At 40.0% G+C, this 20,983-nt stretch overlaps 1 protein-coding gene across 13 annotated transcripts in view; it reads right to left on the minus strand.

The window, feature by feature from the left end:
* The window catches only part of ZNF236 (zinc finger protein 236), a 108,540-nt gene that overhangs the window by 47,531 nt on the left and 40,026 nt on the right, over positions 1-20,983 (minus strand). For 12 of the 13 annotated variants that reach the window (XM_032422545.1, XM_032422554.1, XM_032422555.1 and 9 more), the window contains 4 exons: positions 14,782-15,054; positions 13,320-13,523; positions 1,559-1,700; positions 679-939 (listed from right to left, as the gene is read on the minus strand). In XM_032422545.1, the coding sequence (XP_032278436.1) occupies positions 679-939; positions 1,559-1,700; positions 13,320-13,523; positions 14,782-15,054 (880 nt within the window). The remainder of the gene's footprint in view (positions 1-678; positions 940-1,558; positions 1,701-13,319; positions 13,524-14,781; positions 15,055-20,983) is intronic. The other variant, XM_032422559.1, reaches the window with a different exon arrangement.

Raw genomic sequence — 20,983 nt, forward strand, 5'->3', positions numbered from 1 at the left:
TGTTCCGGGGCAGAAGGTTTAATATTCTTTGGTGGTGGGCCTAGTGACGCTTACTTTCAAAGTCTCCCGGGACGTGGTCGCCTGATCCAGGCTTTTCATTACAACAGACCACTGTGGCTTCCCAGAAACACATGAATGAGCTCCAGATACAGCCAGAAATGCACTCCTGCAAGGGCTTCCTGGCTCACCTCCATTTAGAGATGAGACAGCCCTCTAATCAAATAAAAATGTAAGTCAGTTTTAATGATGGATTTATGTGATAACTAAAACATACATTCTGTTTAAGTCAACAACACAGAATCATGACTGTTCAGATACACCGATGATATGCCTGGACATCACAGGGTTGGCTGACTAAGATTTTCCTTTCTGCAGTCTTCACGACCTAATTATACCACCAGCCATAGTTTAGTTAGCATTTCAGCTACCACCGCCTGTTTTAAGAGAGCTTACAAAGCATTTTGCCCCATGTAGACTACTTCAATATTATATTAAAAATAAAAGCATTAACATTTTAGTCTGTGGCTCTTAACAACGACATAAAAGTTTCTTCAGCCCATACACCTCAAGCTAGACATAATACTATAGGAATCAAAGACAATAATTTCTTAAAAACACTCTCCACCACTATCTGGGAATTACAGATTACTAAAAAGTGACCATCAGAATTGTACCTACCTATGGGTTTTCATGTGCTTTTTGCAATTTAGTGAGGTCTTAAATGTTTTCTGGCAATAGGGACACATATAGGGACGAAGGTCATTATGGATACCCATATGTCGCCGTAAGCTCCCACCAGTAGTGAAAGCTCCGTTACATATCAGACACTTGAAAGATTTTAGTCCAGTGTGCGTTCGGACGTGTGCTTTGAGCACTCCTGCAGAAACAAAGCCTCTTCCACACTGAGAACATTTAAAAGGCTTTTCACCTGTATGTGATCTAAAAAGAATAAAAATTTTCATGAATAAGCTTCTTACAACTTTATAATGCTTTATCTCTAGAGTGCACTCGTACATTCTTTCACTTGAGCACCACTTTTTAAAGCTAAGCAGTGAGAAGCCCGAGATGCAGAGAGCTCGAGTGACTTGCCTGAAGCCACACAGCTGGTGCCCCGCGGACACAACGCCGCGTCAGCAGGCTGCCCTACGCTCTAAGTGCTTTCATGACATGTCACCGTCTCTTGGGACCGAGTTTCTGCTTTCTTTTCACTGCTGCTAGCAGAAGCATTAATCTAAACGCTGATGAACACACCTGAAAAACTGCTCAAGTACGTAACTGTAATGCGACAGACAAGTACTTGTTTGACACGTCCTAGAAATTGCAAATGCTGAAATGTAAGAGGAATGCAAATAAAGCTCAGTGACAATTTCTGGGCAAAATATTTTAGTCGAGACACTAAAGAATGAAGATATCAGTCACCAATAAATATTTTGGGGTCAAGTGCGACGTTTTAAATACCCAAAGCTAACACTACCCTCCTCACTACTCCTCCACGTCACCAGCTCACTACACCACTGCATTTCCTCTACGTTTTCCATTTCCGAATCTGTTACCTTACCTGATGTGTTGTTTAAGGTGGCAAGATTTTTTATACGCACGATGACAGTAAAAACACTTGTACGGTCTATCTGCTTCGTTTACAAAATTATTATTAAAGTAACTTTGAAAAAACTGGTTTCTTGGAATGGGCTGGATAAGACCTACAAACCAAAAGAAAATCAGGAATAATTCACTGTTAATGCTACTAAAAAAGTTAAATGTTAAAAAGCAACTGCTTTTCCCAGAAGATGAAAATTTCGAGGAGTTAAAGTATAGATTCCAGTGTTGCCGCTAAATGCTATCTTAATCGTGTTAGAAAAAGGCCCATTGGGGACACTTACAAAGTTCCTCTAAGACAGATACTTTCCAACCCAGGGACTATCTGTACATCGCAGCTACTTCCTTTGGGTCTAGAGCCAATTTTTAATGGATTCCTACATTTGTTGGCATGGAATCTAAATAAACTATATCCAAAATGTAGGTTAATCAGGACACTAAATCCCTTATTTATTCAGTATAAAGACTGCACCCTAAGTACTTTAATAAACTCAAAACACAAATGATTCTAACATGATCTTCCGTTCTAAAAACAAGTCAGCATTTTCATAGAAATTTTACTGAAGGGTTATCTGTCAATAGCAAAACTGCTAACTTAAGTATTTCAGGTTTGACATACTTTCAATAAAGGAGGAATCCCCTTAGGTTGACTATGTAATAATATGTCTTGATCAAGCTCCTGAGTTAAATATGCAGTTCAGGACAAACATACACCTGAGCCTTGTGAATCACTTCGCATTACCTGGAACCTGAAGAGAAAGACCCCCACTGTCCAGGCCCCTGGCTACTCCTCCTTCTCCCAGGACAGCACAGCTGTCCGCCAGGATCCGGGCCCGGCCCCCAACCTCCCTGCTCACTTCACTGCGCCAGGATTCTCGGCAGGCCCCTCTCAGGACGCTGCAGTCCCAGCTTCCCCTGACATCCAGACTCCAGCTCGATTCTCTGCCCCAAGGCCTACCTCCCTCTCCCACCTCTCCTTGTATATGACAAACACCCCTCTTCCCGGTCAGACAGGGCCAGGTATTTCAGGATTTCTGACAAGTCCCTTCCCTGTCTCGTTGAGTCATTGGCCAGTCCTGGGGATCCGACTTCTCCAATGCCTCGTAAACCTGTTTCCCCATTTCTATTCCGCTGCCACGAATCTCAAATAATGGAGAAAGAATAACAAAGCCGGAGAGAACTCAGTAGCTCAGCTAAGCCACGTCACTCCTACATCAGACTGAAGTCCTGACGCTTGCATCAGACCATTTAGTTTTCAAAGAGAACTCAGAACCCTCCCTTGTGATCTGTGTTCAATCCACCCAGCACAAACCCTAAAGCTGCCAAGACTTTTCCCATTTCACAAGTGTTTTGGACCAGTGAGCCGAATCAGGGCCATGCAGAGACATTCTCTCTCCAGCAGCTCCAACGCTGTTCTGTGCTCCCCGGCTTTTTCCTAGCGACTCTGCTCCCGCTCAAAACAAACAGCTTGAGTCGCCTTTCCCAGGACCCACATACTGAATCTGATGGAGACACCACGACGATGCGAGCCTCCAAATCACTGTTCTGCTCAACCTTCTCCCATCTCGACAGAGCGAACACATGCCTCAATGGCTTCCTATCAAGTACTCAATTACCACGACTGCTCAGCATGGCATTCCAACACCGGCTCGCTCACCATCTCCACCCACCCGCCCACCCTTCATCCTGCCCCTCTAGATCCCTATGCTCTTGCTCATTTCTGAGCAAACCCAGCACTTGTCACTGTTCCTTCTCCCAACTCTTTTCCACACTCCACCGGCTGTAGCTTGAGCAGGGGACCTGTCCCAGGGACACAGCTTTGGGCCCATGACACCTGCCAAGGAGGACAGAATACGACCCAATAAATTAGGTGAAGAGAACAGAAAGCTCATGTGAATATTCTCCAAAAGGGCAACCGAGAAGAGGGACGTTGCAGGTCATGACTCAGCTTAGGAAGCTGTGACGTTCAAATGCTCACACAGAAGTCTCTGGGGGAAAACGCAACAGCAACTCTCAGGCAAAATTATTCGGGATTTTATGCAAATAGGCTCAATAACTATTAGCATAAAAGTACCACTTAATTCAAATTATAAACTCCAAATAAATAGTATCTAATAATCCATTTTCTTGTTCCTTGTTGAACTTAATAGAATGGTTTCTTTTTCTTTTTTAAAGATGTATTTATTTATTTTAGAGAGAGAGAATGCTAGAGAGCGGGAGGGGCAGAGGGAGAGAGAGAATTTCAAGCAGACTCCACAGAGCATGGAGCCTGACTCGGGGCTCGATCCCAGGACCCTGACATCATGACCTGAGCTGAATCCAAGGGTCGGATGCTCAACCGAGTCACCCAGGTGCCCCTGGAATGAATGATTTCTAAGAAAAACATCAATAAAAAAATTTTAAAGTTCACCCCACTAAAATGAACTGTACAAATATACAAATTTGATAAATTAATTTTATGTACTTTATTAGATAATATATACATTAAGAAGCAATGAGAAAGAAAAATATAGAAAGTGAAATAATTTTAAGCAACTAGTTATACAAATTACATAAATTTCTGGAGGTAAGTAAAATAAACGGAATTCACAGTCATTTTGAAAAAGTAAAAGTCCTCCAGTGGTTGTCTTCTCTCTCTTTTACTGGGGGAGGAAGTAAGACACTTCACAAATAAGAAAACAAACGATTGCTTTTGCCGTTTTATCTACCAAAAAAGAATAAGCCTCACAAGGAGGGGTGCGGAGAAGCTGTCCGAAGCTCAGCACCGAGTCAGACCTGAAATCAGTTACGAAGGCAGAGCCGTAGGCGAGCGCCCCCCTAGAACCCTGCACTGCGGACACAAGGCTCAGGAGCCGGCAGGCCTGCGCGGTTTCAGCACCAGCAGTCGCCTGCGCCCCACCTCACGCCGTTAGACGACCCCGCGCTGCCGGCCCACGACACCTGCCCGGCCTTCGCTGAGCGGCCGGTCGCCAGAATCTGGCCAACGGCCTTCACATGGGCCGTCTGCAGCGGGCCTCCCAGCCCCCAGCCCTCCGGAGGCCCAGGCTGTGACACGCCGACTCCACACAGGGCCCCCCTCCAGCCACCTACCCAAGCACCCAACTCTTCCTCCTGTGGCTTCTGGAACCTACGTTCTCCATCACAAACCACTTCACAGAATGTCTAGTTCCTCCCTTCTTTTCCGTAACCGTGAGTCTACGGTCAACAGTGAGTCCCTTGAAGCTGGTACTCTCACTTCTAGTGACAGCTTCTGCTCTGAGTTGAGGAGCCCTGGCCTTGCGCCCGGCCTGGCTCGGGCCTCCCAATCTGCCATCACTTCCTTCCCAGTCCTGCCTGTAGCTCCAAGAGCCAGGCCCCCGTTTCCAACTCTCGGGCAGCCTCCAAGTGCTCTGGCCCCTTCTCAAATAATTAGGAAGCTCATAAACAGAAAAACAAAAGAACCTGCACTCAGAGATAATCATAACTACCAGTCGTGTGTATTCTAACAAAAGAGTTTGTTATTATACAAACACAAGTGGGATCAAGCATACACACTGTTCTGGTTATACTTCATAAATATATATTGACTGCCTTTCCAAGTCAGTACATGGGACATCATCCTCATCACCCTTCTGATGTCTGCAAGGAATTCCACTGGACCAATGTATCCAGTTCACGTCATAGAGTTTTGATGAATATTTCTAGTGCTTCTAACTATACAGTGACACAATGTTGCAATTGTAAACAATCTAGTCTACACAACTGTTTACCTTAGTGATTTCCCCCTAGCCAAGGAATTACAAGCTCTAGGATGGTGTCCACGCATATGTATTTAGAAACAGATCCCTAAATGATTCAGAGCCCTTTGCAAGTGGGGGGGGGGGCAGGGGTCCCCTAGTTTGAGCTATTAAGGCAGTAAAATAACAGACCTCATTTTTCAGATGCTTTTTCACTTCTAGTAATTTAACAAAGTTCTGTTACACAGTTAGGCTAATTATAAGGTCTCAATCTCTGAAGAAAAAAAATGAAGGGTGAACTAACCATACATAAATGTCCTAAGGTCTTAGTGATAATATGTCATTTCTACTAGATCATCAGTCCATATATGTATACATATATTATTTTAAGGAAACTACTAATCTCAAAGAAAGGCATGAATAAATTCTACTTGATGAATTTTGTGTCTCAAAAACAAACTGGAAATGTCCTTAAAACTTCCTAAAATTCCAGGGCACCTGGGAGGCTCAGTAGGTTAATTCTAACTCCTGGTTTTGGCTCAGGTCAATGATTTCAGGGTCCTAAGATCAAGCCCCACATCGGGCTCTGCACTCAGCATGGAATCTGCTTGAGATTCTCTCTCTCTCCCACTCTGCCCCTCCCCTCTCGCTCTCTAAATAAATAAATACATACATACATAAAATATTTTTAAAAAAACTTTCTAAATTCCTTCCATGATAACAGAGGAGAAAGCTTTATCTTGTTAGTGTTTGGGGAAAATATATTTAAGTCTTAGAAGAGCTTTTTCATATTGTAAATAGTAAGAAAATGCAAATACAACAAAAAAACAAAATGATGACAAACATAACACACATTATGTATCAAACATAACATATAAAATAAATTTAATATATAAGATTAGACAAATGTGTTAAAAAAAAAAAAGCGAGATGGGGCACCTGAGTGGCTCAGTCATTAAGTGTCTGCCTTTGGCTCAGGTCATGATCCCGGGGTCCTGGGATTGAGCCCCGCATCAGGCTCCCTGCTGGGCGGGAAGCTTTCTCCCTCTCCCACTCCCCCTGCTTGTGTTCCTTCACTTGCTGTGTCTCTCTCTCATCAAATAAATAAAAAATAAATAAATAAAATCTTTAAAAAAAAAAAAAGCAAGATAAATGCTCTAATATCAATATAATTAAAACATGAATATAAACTTGGAAGATCAATCATTACAGCCCTGAGGTTTAAAATAATAGATAACCAAAGCCTGGCTCACTTTCAGATTAAAGTATTTCAAATATCTATGCTACACAAAAGGAAAAAACAGTGATACACACACACACACACACACACACACACACACACAGAGATAGTGATATATAGGGAAAAACAGTAATTTCTAAAGATATATATATATTTCTAATGATACATATATATCAATCTGTGATTTGAAAATCGAGAAGCAACTACAGATCAGAATCTCTTCCTTATGTCTTGTTTCCCCCAGTTTTACTGAGAAATAATTGGTGCACATCACTGTGGAAGTTTAAGGCGTACAGCAGGATGGTCTGATTTATGTCTACAGACATGGTTGTCACAGTAGACTCAGCTAACACCCATCTTCTCGTAAAGATACAATTAAAGGAAAAGAAAGAAGAAAAATAGAAAACATTCTCCTTGTGATGGGAACGTCTCAGGATTTACTCTCTTCAGAACTTTTCCTGTGCATCCCACAGCTGAGTCACCGTGGCGCACATCCCACCCCTAGCGCTCATTTATCTTACAACTGGAAGTTTGTACCTCTTGACCCCCTCCCTCCAATTCCCCCTCCACCTCCCCTGTGGCAACCACAGATCTGACCTATTGTTCTATGAGTTTCTTTCTGTTTTTCTTCTTTCTAGATTGCACATAGAAGTGAGATCATACAGTATTCGTCTTCCTGCCTGACTTGTTGCACTTAGCAAAATGCCTTCCAGGTCCATCCATGTTGCTGCAAATGGTAGGACTGCCTCATTTTTTACGGATGAATAATATTCCAAAATTTCTTTACCCGTTCATTCACTGATAGACAGGTTGTTTTCATCTCTTGGCTACTGTAAATAATTCTGCTGTGAACATAGGGGTGTGGTTATCTTTCTGAGTTAGCATTTTCATTTCCTTTGGATATATTCCCACAAGTGGAATTGCTGGATCACATGGTAGTTCTATTTTTAATTTTTTGAGGATCCTCTATACTGTTTTCCATTGCAGTTATGCCTATTAACAACCCCACCAACAGTGCACGTCAACATCCGTCATCTCTTGTCTTTTTGATAATGGCCATTCCAATGGCTAGGAGATGACATCTCACTCTGGTTCTAATTTGCATTCCCTACTGACCAGAGATGTTGAGCATCTTCTCATGTACCTGTCGGCCTACTGACAGTCTTCTTTGGAGAAAAGTCTATTCAGGTAGTTTACCCACTTTTTAATTTTTTTTTAATTTATTTATTGGTTTGGGTTTTTTTTTTCTTTTTTGCCATTGAGTTGTATGAGTTCTTTATATATTTTGGATATTAACACTTTATCAGATACATTGACTGCAAATTTTTTTCCATTCCATAGGCTGTCTTTCCACATTGTTGATGGTTTCTGTTGCTGTGCACAAACTTTTTAGTTTTAGTCCCACTTATTTTTTTATTTTGTTGCCTGTGCTTTAGATGTCATATCCAAAACATCATTAACAAGACCCATGTCAAGGAGCTTTGTTCCTATGTTTTCTTCTAGAACTTTTATGGTTTTAAGTCTTACATTTAAGTCTTTAATCCATTTTGAGTTAATTTTTGTAAGTGGTGTAAGATAAGGGTCTAGTTTCATTCTTCTACGTGTGAATAATCAGTACCATTTGCTGAAGAGACTGTCTTTTCTCCATTGAGTGTTCCTGGCTCCCTTGTCAAATACTAGTTAACCATATATGCTTGGGTTTATGTCCAGGCTCTCAATTTTATTCCATTGTTCTCTTTGATGCCAGTAATACACTGTATCTGTGATGACAGCTTTACAGTACAGCTCGAACTCAGGAAGCATGGTGCCTCCTGCTTTGTTCTTTCTCATGATTTCCATGGCTATTCAGGTTCTTTATGGTTCCATAACAATTTTAGGAGTGCTTTTTCTACTTCTGTAAAAAACACCATTGGAATCTTGATAGGTTTGCACTGAATCCATACGTGGCTTTGACAGTACTCACATTTTAACATTGTTAATTCTTCCAGTCCATGAACATGGGATACTTTTCCATTGATTTGTGTCTTCTTCAACTTCTTTCATCAGTGTCTTTTAGTTTTCAGGTACAGATTTTTTACCTCCTTGGTTAAATTTATTCCTAAGTATTTTACTGTTTTTGATGCTAATGCTCTAGTTAGGACTTCCAGCACTATGTTGAACAGGAGTGGTGAGAATGGGTACCCTTGTCTTGTTTTGATCTTAGAGGAAAAGGCTTTACCCTTTCACCATCGAGTATATTGTTAGCGGTAGTCTTATCATATACGGCATTTATTATGTTGAGATATGTTTCTTCTTTGCCTAATTTGTTCACATTTTTTATCATGAATGCATGTCGAATTTTGTCAGATGCTTTCTCTGCATCTATTAGGATCACATGAATTTTTTCTTTCATTCTGTTAATGTAACATACCACATTAATTGATTTGCATATGTTGAACCATCCTTACATCCCTGTGATAAATCCCACCTAATCATGGTGAATGATTCTTTTAATGTACTGCTGAATTTGGTTTAGCAGTATTTTATAAAGAATTTCTGCATTTATGTTCATCAGGGATATTGGCCTGTAGTTTTCTTTTCTAGTAGTGTCCTTTTCTGGTTTTGGTATGATGATAATGCTGGTCTTGTAAAATGAGTTTGGGAATGTTCCTTCCTCCTTGAATTTTTTGGAAGAGTTTGAGAAAGGTTGATGGTAATTCTTCTTTAATGTTTGGTAAAATTCACTAGTGAATGCATCTGGTCCTGGGCTTTTCTATGTTGGGAGATTTTTGACTATTACGAATTTGCTAAAACTTTTTTTGTGGCCTAACATATGATCTAATCTAGAAAATGTCTAATGTGTGCTTGAGAATAATATGTATTCTGCTGTTGTTAGTTAGAATGTTCTGTATATGGCTGTTAGGTCCATTTGGTTTATAAGTGTTGTTCAAATCTGCTGTTTCCTTATTGATTCTCCATCTGAATGATCTGTTCATTGTTGAGAGTGGAGTATTAGAGTCCTCAATGATTACTGTTTTACTGTTTATTTCTCCTTTTAGCTGTTAGTTTCTGCTTTATATATTTAGGTACTCCCATGTTGGGTGCACAAATATTTACAATTGTTATATCTTCTTGATGTATTGACCCCTTTATCATTATATAACAACCTCCTTTGTCTTTTTTTTCATCATTTCTACTTTAAAGTCTATTTTGTCTAAAAAAATTAAAAATAGAAAGGAAGGGAGGGAGGGAGGGAGGGAGGGAGGAAGGGAGGAAGGGAGGGAGGAAGGAAGGAAGGAAGGAAGGAAGTCTATTTTATCTGATGCAAGTATAACTACCCCTGCCTTTTTTGGTTACTATCTGCTTGAAATGTCTTTTTCTATCCCTTCACTCTCAGACTATGTGTATCTTTTCAAAGCTAACATGAGCCTCTTGTAGGCAGCATATCACTGGGTCTTGTTTTGCTATCCACTCAGAAATTCTATGTCCTTCAATTTGAGGATTTAATCCATTTACATTTAAAGTAATTATTGATAAGTAAGAACTTCCTAATGCCATTTTGTTAATTGTTTTCTGGATCCAATGTTCCTCGTTTCTTATTCTGCTGTCTTTTTTGCGCTTTGATGCATTTTGGTATCGGTATGTTTTAATTTCTTTACCATGCTCTTTTGTGCAATTACTATAGGATTTTCCCTTATGGTCACCATGAGGCTTACATAGACTACCTTAAACTTGTAACACCCTATTGTAAACAGATAATAACTTCAATAGAATTCATAAATTTTACACTTTTACTTCTCCTCCCTCTCACATTTTAGGTTATTGCTGTTACAACTTATATGTTTTTTTATACTATGTAACAACAGATTATTGTAGTTATGGTTATTTTTCCTAACTTCTCTTTTTTTAAACTTTTAAACAAGAGTTGTAAGTAAAGTGCACCACTATTACCATATTGCAGAATCTAACTATGATTCCTTATTTACCATTACCAATGAGATTTATGCTACTTTTTAATGTTTTATGATGTTAATTATTGTTCTTTTACTTCCACTCAAAGAAATCCCTTTAGCATTTCTTGTAAGAAGATCTGGTGGTAATGAACTCTCTCAGCTTTTTATGACAGGAATAATGAACTCCCTCTGAATATTATGATCACTTTGACTCCAATACCTCCCCAGTCTGCACATAACTGTATTTAAAATTTAGCTCTTGAATTAGAAGAAAAAACATTTAGAGTATAAGACAGCATGTCTAGTGAAATACAGTCCCTAACATGCAATAAATTTCACAATATTCAAGTTCAGTAGAAATTACTGGTGCTTGGGAAAAAAAATTACTGGTGCTTGATACCAAGATACAATGACTACTTGAAATTCATATTGTGCTCTTCCACACTTCTGAGCCTGGGCATGCAGTGGTAATGGGTATGCAGAGGAAGTGAATTTTACTGAACACAACTCTGGTCTAGAAGTCAGAAGATCCAGATTCTAGTTCTACCATGAGTACAAACTAGTTGTATAACCTAAAAGCAACACTGTAACTCTCTAGAGCCTAGTTTTTACATCTGTACAAATGAGGAATACAGAGAGGTTTCGGAACGACTATTTTTAAGCTCCTATACAGCTCTGAGTTTTCATGACCATATGGTACTATACCACCAACAGTGCTTCCTTAATATGCAGACTAAATGACTTGGTACAGTCGTTTTAATGCATTCTAGTACTTTCCTAAGTGACAGTCTTAGTCTAAATGACATATTGTGTTTTAAGTAACCAGGCTGAACTAGAACAGCTGATCTCCCGATGAAGTCAAATATTTTTAACTAATCTATGCTAAAAACCCTGTCATGTTTTTATCAAAATCTGTCCCCCAAAGGTTATTAAAGTCACGCTTTTCTACAGAACCCCAAGGAGCTCAGAGTCTGAAAGAGACAGACACAAATATAAATAATAATGAAGTTAAGCATGAAAATATTTACAATATTTTACATTTTACAATTTGAAGCCACCCTATGAATCATTTCCCTCATGTATCTCATTCAGCCTAGACCAAAGAAGAGTTCTGCCTCCACTAATTCGGTCCAAGTTTTGATTCACAGGCATCTGTGAAATCAACAAGTAAAATGTACCCCATTTTAACCTTGGAAAATGTCTGGAGTATTAGGACTGTAGTTGAACTCAACTAAGGGCTTACAAACTTCAAGTCAAGAAACCCACAGGTGTTTAATTTGATTAATGGCAAACTGAAAAAACTGGTAATTTGAAGGTAACTCTCAAGCATGAAGGATCATTCTAGGGCCACTAAATAAATGTTGAATTTGTCCTGACTTTCAGAGATTTTTCTGCATTTCAGGTATAGCACAAACCATTGAGAACCTACAGATTATAGTAAATATTAAATACACATTAAGTAAAACTGTCTGTTGCTTTGCTTTATGAGCTACCAAAAAGTGGACAAGTACATCAAAGTATTCTAACCTCCCATGGGAGCGTTGATCAGTTTCTTGGCTTTGAACAACTAATACCGCTAAGAATCATAGTTCCTTGGAAGCCTAGTAGATCTTAGACATAAAATCATCAGAGAAATGATACTTTGGGGAGGGTGACCTTTTACTTGCTGTCTGTTTTGGAATTTTCCACTTCTTCTATAGTCAATTATGATAAGTACATTATTCTAGAAAAGGTCCATTTCATCTAAATTTTCAAATGTGTTAGCTATTTGAACTATAGCTAGCACATTTAGCTATATTCTATTATGCTTTCACTGAACTATAATCAAAGATTGTGTCCTGCACAATGTCTACTTTGGAAAATTTAAAGTTCTTCTATATCCTAGGATTTGATCAACTTTCTGTCTCATGTATATTTAAAAGAGTATGTACTATAGAGTAAAAGATTCTATAAAGCTATAAAATAACCCTTTTTATATGTGTACTTCAAATTCTCTTTTAGTTTCACTGTTTAGTTAAATTGATTGAATTGAGGATCTTTCACTATATTTTACAATTTGAATATTTCTCTTTTCTTCTAATTGTTCTTGGTTTATATATTTTATGCGATGCTCCTAAATAAAGATTCATGATTGTTGATCATCTTATTAGCAGATTATAATTTATATTAATCTAAAATATTTCCCTTTATACCATTTAACCTTAACTTATTCAGTTATACTTTAATGTTAATTTTGTTCATAGACTGGATTATCTTGCCTAAGACATAATGAAATACAGGAACTGCACAAAAATAAAAGTTTTAGCACAGAATTTAATGAAGTTTCTTTAATTTTGTTTGGCACTTACAAAAACATTTTTCTGAAGATCCTCATAAGCAGTATTTTCTTTTAACAAAATCGTACTTTACCTTGATTATAACACTGAGCCTAAAAAAAAACCTTGAAAGCTGGCAATTTTTCTTTTCAGTCCAAAGATTAAAGCAGCCATACAATAATCTGTTACATACTACATAGAGATCTTAATATAAAAATAACAAAAGGCACTGCGTATTTCACATAAAGAACACTTTGATAGTTCTATTGAGGCAGAAATTTTTCTTCAATGAGAACTTACATACTAATACCTTCACTTGTATACATCATTTTTTCCTTAACCAAGAACACAATTTGAGCAGTAGTTTAGACAGAACTAGGATTTTCATTTTGATTGTGGAACATTCTAGGCCATAAAGCAAAAATGCCAAACAAAAACTTCATTAACACCATGCTTAAAACTATGTAGACCGTAATATTTATATAATCCTTGTACGGTACAAAGGGGAAAAGAATCTTACCTACGTCAGTTATGAGAATCGGCTCTTGCAAAGGAATATCGGGGACTGGAACGTTGGCCTTGCCGACTCGAACCTTTGCAGGTTTACGCTGGTGCCTCATCTTTCTTAACTCCGTGTGTTTAAAGTGAGAAGCAATGTGAGTCTTCCTATGGCCTGAGGTTCGAAACTTTTTGTCACAGTGAGGACAAGCAAAAGGTCTGACCCCTAATAAAAATAAAAAGACACTGTAGAATTATTTCAAGAAAATACATCTCAACAACTAATGCCAACATAAAATTCCAGTACTTTAATACTGATTTGAATATTTATCATTTCATGCTTATAATTTCAGGGATATTATAAATTCGACTTCTTTTCCCTTGTTGGCATACAGTGCATATTTAGATGCAATAAGAGCATTTTAAGTAAAAAAGAACATTTGTTAACTTTGCATTGTAAAATATTTAAACCTTAAAATATTTAAACATTCAGTCCTTAAGAATACTAGAGTGTGTGAGACTGCTCTCTCTCTCAAACCATCGTCTGCAAACTGGAATAACAGCGCCTGCCTCCAGGCTGGTTGCCGGGAGCGAACGCACTCAGGTCGAAATAGCACTTAGCACCTCTGAGCATTTAGCAAACAAGCAGTGAACAGTAGTTGTTATTAGTTGTAAGTTATGCTGCTGCTGCTGATGACAACGACAGTAATAATTTCCTCTTAACAATTCTCTACTATCAATTCGCTTTCCTGAAGGAAATTTCCTTCACTTACAGTTTCATTGGTAAATGAAACTGGAGAGTCCTAAGAAGGGCATATAACGAATCTGACTCATTTTAGTGTTTTCAAACCCTCATCCACATGGTCAGCTCGGCCCAGGAACCCCAGGTTCGTAGGGGAAGTTACTGCTAAATGGGTATGGGGTTTCTTCCAGGAGGGAGGGGCGATAAAAATGTTGAAAACAGACAGTTGGGTGGGTTGCACAATTTCTGAATAAAGCGAATTCTGAATTCACTTGAAGAGTAAATTTTATGATCTGTGAATTATATCTCAATAAAACTATTATAAAATTACTGCCTAAATATGAACATTTTCATGCCTTGATGCTGATTACAAAATATCCGAAAGGTAGAGTAGGTGTTAGGTTTTCCCTCGCTGCCCAAGCCTCGGCACAAATGCCCCACCTGAGGCGTCTCTTCCATAGGAAGGCCTGCCTCCTCTACCTCCAAGCGTGGCTGCCCACGAGCACTGTCTCTTGGCTCTTCCCTAAGGGGGACTGCTTACTGCCTCCCTCATTAAGCCATCAGCTCCCTGAGAATCAAAGTCCCATTGGCTCTCTCTTTACCAGCATACACACACCCGGAGCCTCGCCTCTAGAAGGTAATCACAAATACTTATGAAAAGAAGGAAACATGAGCCCTCGAAGTGTTCCGCTACTGTCCGCAGACCACGTGAGCCCGTGTCCCCAGAGGACCCCCGTGGCACCTGTGTGCAAGCGGATGTGCACTTTGAGGCTCCCCGAGGTGGAAAAGCTCTTCATGCAGTACTGGCACTTGAAGGCCTTAATGCCCGAGTGTGTTTTGATGTGAGCGGTCAGGGTGCTCTTCACAGCGAAGGCCCGGAAACACTGCGGACACTTGAAGGGCTTCTCGTGGGTGTGAATGCGGATGTGGCGCACCAGGTCGCTAGGCTTCCGGAACTCCTTCGTGCAGTAGGGACACACATGCCACCGGACGCCGTTCTCCTCGCGGATTGAACCTGCAGCCCAATGAAAAACACCAACAGCCCCGCTATGACACCAAACATGAAGGCACCTGAATGTCCTTCTAGGGCTAGATTAAAACTATATATCATACCTATGAAAAGCTATATACGTTTTGCCACAGCAGAAGATAGATGATCAATTATGAAAAAAGTTGACATTTCCATGATCACTGAAATTATTGAAGACTATGATTTAATCTTGCAGAAAATCTGGACAGTCCCATGAGAACACAGATCACAGTCTGTGAGAGGTAAGAGCGCTAAGTGGACAGGTAATATCAAGCAACAGTTGGAGGCGCAAACTCAGTCTACTGTAAATGTGAATAAAAGCAATGTGAGCAAATGACTCCAAAATTAACTCAAAGAATACTAAGAGAAGGAAAGAAGTTGGAATAAGCATTGTTTGAATCTATCTGATGTCATGAATAAAATGTAATACACGTGCAAATAATTAGATGGTGAATTTTCATGCTGTAAAAAGGCACTCAAATAGTTACGACAAAGAAATAGTACATATGACATATACTAGTTCATGATCAAATATAAAAGACTCTTTTGTAACTTCAAATATTATTATTCAACTTTCAATCAGGCTTAAAACTATTCCTATCAGAAGAAAAATCACAAGCCGAATTTATGGAAATATAATAAATGATTTCTAAATTACAAAAATCTTAAAAACAAAATTCAGCAGGATCACTTTTTATCTTTCATAATTTTTTATTAGATTTACTCATCTGTAGTTAAACAGACATCTACAATGAGGTAAAGAACCCAGTTGAAATTACACAGATTTTGGCCAAGTTAATGAAATTCATCAGAAAATATTAACTGTTTATTTAACTGTGTCTGTACGGACATAGCTTTATTCGGGGAAAATCTTTTATTTGCTTCTCTATTATTAGTAATTGCAAGGAATTTTCCTTATGTTAAGTGAATCTATAAGGAAAGAAAATATTTTCCTGAATACAATGCTCTTTTCAAGACTAATTAACATAGGAAACGAGGTTTGGTAAAGGAATAAAAAAGAGCATTTTTTGAAAGCAGTCACACAATGGAAACCAGGACAAACCACAGGGAAAAAAGTAGGAAATAGGGGAAGTGGCTTTAAAAAGGAGAGAGAGACATTCATTTTATGGTGATATTGTTCATATTACAGAAGTCTGAAATTTAAGACCGTTTAATACCAACGGATAAAAATTAAGTCATAAAAGTGTAGTAATTATCTAATGGTCTTATGACAAATCAGAAAAGCAAGGTATAATAAGGTGGGAAATCCCCTTGGGAAATTCCCACCCCATCAGGTTTTTTCCAGGCAAAAATGAAAATTTTATCTTTAATTACCCACGATGACATAACATAAAACTGTCACCAGGCTCTAATTATTTTTGGGAATGGACTGGAACAGAAATTAGACTAGCAGCCCTGCAGATGTCTCCAAATGTGGCCCCCATATGTTTTGTTTGGCCCACGCACTATTAGAAAAAAAATTAAATCCAGATATTCGACCCTTTGACAAATTGAAAGATCTGGAAAACCACATCTGCATTCCTACACGGCAAATTTCCCTGGTGCTGGGCAACTGCCTTCTTCTTCCAACATATTAATATATTTAAAAGGAAAAACATATATGAGAATCATCTTCAAGATGAAAAGGCAATTACTAAAATTTAACATCTAGTCTTAACTTTTAAAAAACTGTCTAAAAACAGGAGGAGCTGAATAAACATATCTCATACAACATCTGACTTAATAGGAAAGTAATAAAATCAGTCCTATTACAATCAGGAAAAAATCCACTATCACTGCATTGAATTTATCGTATTCTAATGATACAAGCCAATGAAATTGGATAAGATACAGAAATATACAGTATAAACTATAAGGAAAAGGTAAAATCATTATTTACAAATGATACGATTATATGCCTTTAAAAACCTAAAACTAAGAAATAGGCCCACATTTTAATACCCGGAAATCAACATCATTCATATCTAACAAAATCCAGAAGAAAGTTTTAAACTACTATTAAAATATGAAAAAAATATAGAAAAGATCTGAATAAATGGAAATACACACCCTATTCTTCGTACAAAGACATCAATTCTCACTGGTTAAATCACTTATTTACAAATACCAATAGGATTTTTTTAAAAACTAGGGCTCTGGAACTTTAGGAGACAATTCTAAAGTACACATGAAAAAGTAAGTATGTGACAATCATCAAAAACACCCTTTGAAAACAGTGTAACTGGGAGGACTAGGCCTGCTAGTTACGAAGGCGCACCACAGAGCTACCAGCACACATGAATAAGAAGATTCATGCCCAGAACACAGTCCAGACACGACCCACACAGAGCTGTGGGTATAAAGAATGGTGTGGTGGCATGGTGTTTGGACAGAGGGGTGTCTGTCTGCAAACAAAAAATAAAACTGAGTCAAAGATTTAGCTTAAAATATGAAAGTAGGAAAGTGCTAGATAAAAGAGGTTACTTTCCATAACGTCAGTATCAGAGTCTAAGTATTATACAAGTCCAAAATCGTGGCACATTGACAAATTTGGCTATGGAAATACAAAACATTTCTCCCTTTTAACTCAAAAAGACAAATTAGAAAGAATATATGCTCTCAAAATACTGTCGTCCTTAATATATTACAGCAAATAAAAGTCAACAGTCAGCCAAAAAGAATAATGCAGGTGGCTCTTTAACATGAAAAGCTGCTCAACCTTTGACTTCTTTTAAGAGAAACGAAATTAAAACTACAATAAGAAACCATTTTTAACCTATCAATGAGTAAAAGGGATCCCTAGATTTGGATAACAACCTGTTCAAAAGGCTATGAGCAAACAGGCACTCCACACAGTGTTGTCGGGAACATAAATGGACACAACTGCACGGGAGGAAAATCAGCAATATTTACCACAATTTTTTAAGTATGCATGATTTTTTTTTCCTTTTTATCAAGCACATTAGTGATACAAATAATGGAATCTGAATAAGATCTGTGGACTGGATCAATTTTAACACCCTGATGTTGATAACTGTCCTATGATTATCTAAGATGGTATATCTTGGCCTTAGGAAATACACACTAAAGTATTTAGAGTCAAAGGGATTTTATATAAATTTATTATTGTTTGTATTAGCAAAAGACTGCAAATAACCTAAATAATTATTTATCCATATAAGGGAACAATCCCTAGACATTTCATAAAAGATACCAGGTAGCAAAAAAGTAAACTGCAAAAAATATATACATATACAGTATGCCCCCCATCCTGCTAAAAACCAATAGATACATAATATATAATAACATGCCCTTGCTCACTTAAAAAACAGAGACAGCCCAGTAGCTGCCCAGGCCCTGGGGAGGGGTACGTGGAGGACAAGGATGAACAGGGGACTGTTCACCATACACTGTTTTAGATCTTTTGAATTATGTGACATGAGCCAGTTTCACCTATTTAAAAAAATAATTTTAAAATATATGTATTCCTTCAAGCAGTCAGTTACCATGTATCAGGCACTATTCTACACGGCTTGCATGGATTTTCTCATTCAATTCTCTCCCATTTATTCTGTCACTGCCCCACTTCAAAGATGACAAAGCTGACATTTTATTTTGTTAAAAGATTTTATTTTTAAGTCATCTCTACACCCAACATGGGTCTCGAGCTCACAGTCCCAAGATCAAGAGTCGCAGGTTCCACTGTCTGAGCCAGCCAGGCGCCCCTAAAGCTGACATTTTAAAGGTTAGCTAACTTGCCCAAGGTCAGGTGCCAGTTAATGGAAAAGTCAAGGCACATACTGAAGTCTGTAATTCTAGAGTCTGAGTATCATTTTCTCAGAAACGTCTGTCCTCCGGCTCTACTTCAAGGAGAGCATTTGCGGTGCCCCAGGTACCAATACAGGCAGACTCCTGCCTTGAAGGGGCTCAGGTGTGCAGACAGCGCCACACACGTGCTGAGACAGGGACCTGCACTCGTGTACGTGGGCCGACACCGTGTGGATTCATCCCATAGGGTAAGAACACTCAAAAACGCCTGCATTCGAGGGGCGCCTGGATGGCTCAGCTGGAAGAGCATGCGACTCTTGATCTCAGGGTTGTGAGTTTGAGCCCCATATTAGGTGAAGAAATTACTAAATAAATAAATAAATAAATAAATAAAATCTTAACCAAAAAACAAAAGTCTGCATTGGAAAGACAGCAGGGCCTGGACTGAGGTACTTTTACCAGGCAAAGAAGCAAAAGCCAGGTATGAAGTTCCGGAAACGTAAAGTTCACAGTGGCCAGAGTGTGAGATGTCAGGTGGGGACGAGCAAGAGTTAGAGCTTGAGGCGGACAGGGTACGATGCTGGAAAACCTTCGTGCCGTGAGAGGTTTGCAGCAGGAGGAAAACAAATGTATCCGAGACATGTCCTCCTCGTTCTTCAGTCAGGCTCCACGCAAGAGCAGCTACTGGGGACCAGCCAGCTCCGTCTTCAGCGTCAGCTGTGGCCGTGGTGGAGAATGAGGGTGACAAAGGGACAGGGACCCAGCCCTGCAGGCGGGAGGCAGGACTGAGTGACAGGAAGACACCTGTGGACTGTTCGGTGGGACCAGAGGGCACCCACTGTGCTCAGAGAACTCTAAGTTCAGCAGTAGGGACGGAGAGAAAGGCTCTTCTGGGGCCACATCCAAGTGCTGGCTCAGACACCAGACACAGCGTCCTGGCTGATTCCCAGCAACTAAAGATTTCCCCAGACACCACAGGTGCGTGCAGAAGCTCCAGCCCAGGGGACAGACAACGACAGCCATAGAAAGTTGTCCTGCTTTCAAGCAGCAAAACATCAAGTTAAATATAAATACTCAGACCTAACTCCTGTTCAACAGCAACTAATGAGGGAGACGCTCCTATCCTGGGATTCAGGTTCAGACGCTGGATCTCCAAAGAGAGAGACCTTCGAATGAAGTAAAGCAGCCAAGTCTTCCCTTACTCCTTGTCACAGAATTTCACTACATGGCCCAAGTCCGGTTGTGGTGGCTGTTGTTGGCATTCTGTCAGCAGTGGACAGAAACCCTGAGGAGGAGGTCTGCACCTCTGGATCCTCAAGGCCGCGGACTCAGCTGGTGGGTCACGGTGTGATGCCCAGAGCAGAGGAGGCTGCAGGAATACTCGAACGAGAGCTCGCTGCGGGAACCGTGCCTTCCAAACTGGAGGAGTCGAGCTGCCGCATCTTACAAACCCATCAGTGTGCGCACTCGGCAGTCATGTGTCCGCGCCTTCAAGTGGGTGTCCCTTGCACGGCCAGTGATGGGGTTTACGGGCCACAGGCCACCAGATCCTGTACAGGAAGGAGCCGTGCGACCAGTGACTTGAAATCATACACAAACCAAGACACTCTGTTGACAAATGAGCCCAGTAGAATTGTGGTGTCAAGTCCCACAGTCGCCTGCGCTTACCAGCACTGATCGGGAGCATGCTGTTGACTTCCTGGCCAGATTCTCTAAGCCGGAAATGGAGTGGGGCGGCACCGGTAGCTGGCGGGACGAAGTGAAGAATGGCAGGGACGCGCCGGTGGCAGGTCGAGGCTCCCGACTCAGGACGGTGAGGGCATCTCCCCAAACATCATGGGTTTGCAGGACCACTTCGCATTCTGAAACTGCCTACAGTGCTCTGGGAGCAGCAAAAGCTAACAGAGGCCATCGTGCCGGCTGTTACGAAAAACTGACTTCTGATGGACTGAGTTTGGAAACGAGGGTGAAGGTGAAGCCACATTTGTAGAGACTACAAACAGCTGCCGTCACCGCTGGGCACGCTCCAGTCTCCCCAGAGTTACGCTTCTGCGGCTGAGCCTCAGTCGGACGCTGAGCGCAGGGGCGGGGGGGGGGGGGACACGCTTTAGGCAAGTGCAGGTGGCAATACGGCTCTCTACAGGTT

The sequence above is a fragment of the Phoca vitulina genome, unplaced genomic scaffold, assembly GCF_004348235.1.
Source record: "Phoca vitulina isolate PV1807 unplaced genomic scaffold, GSC_HSeal_1.0 scaffold27, whole genome shotgun sequence".
Classification (NCBI taxonomy): Eukaryota; Metazoa; Chordata; class Mammalia; order Carnivora; family Phocidae; genus Phoca; species Phoca vitulina.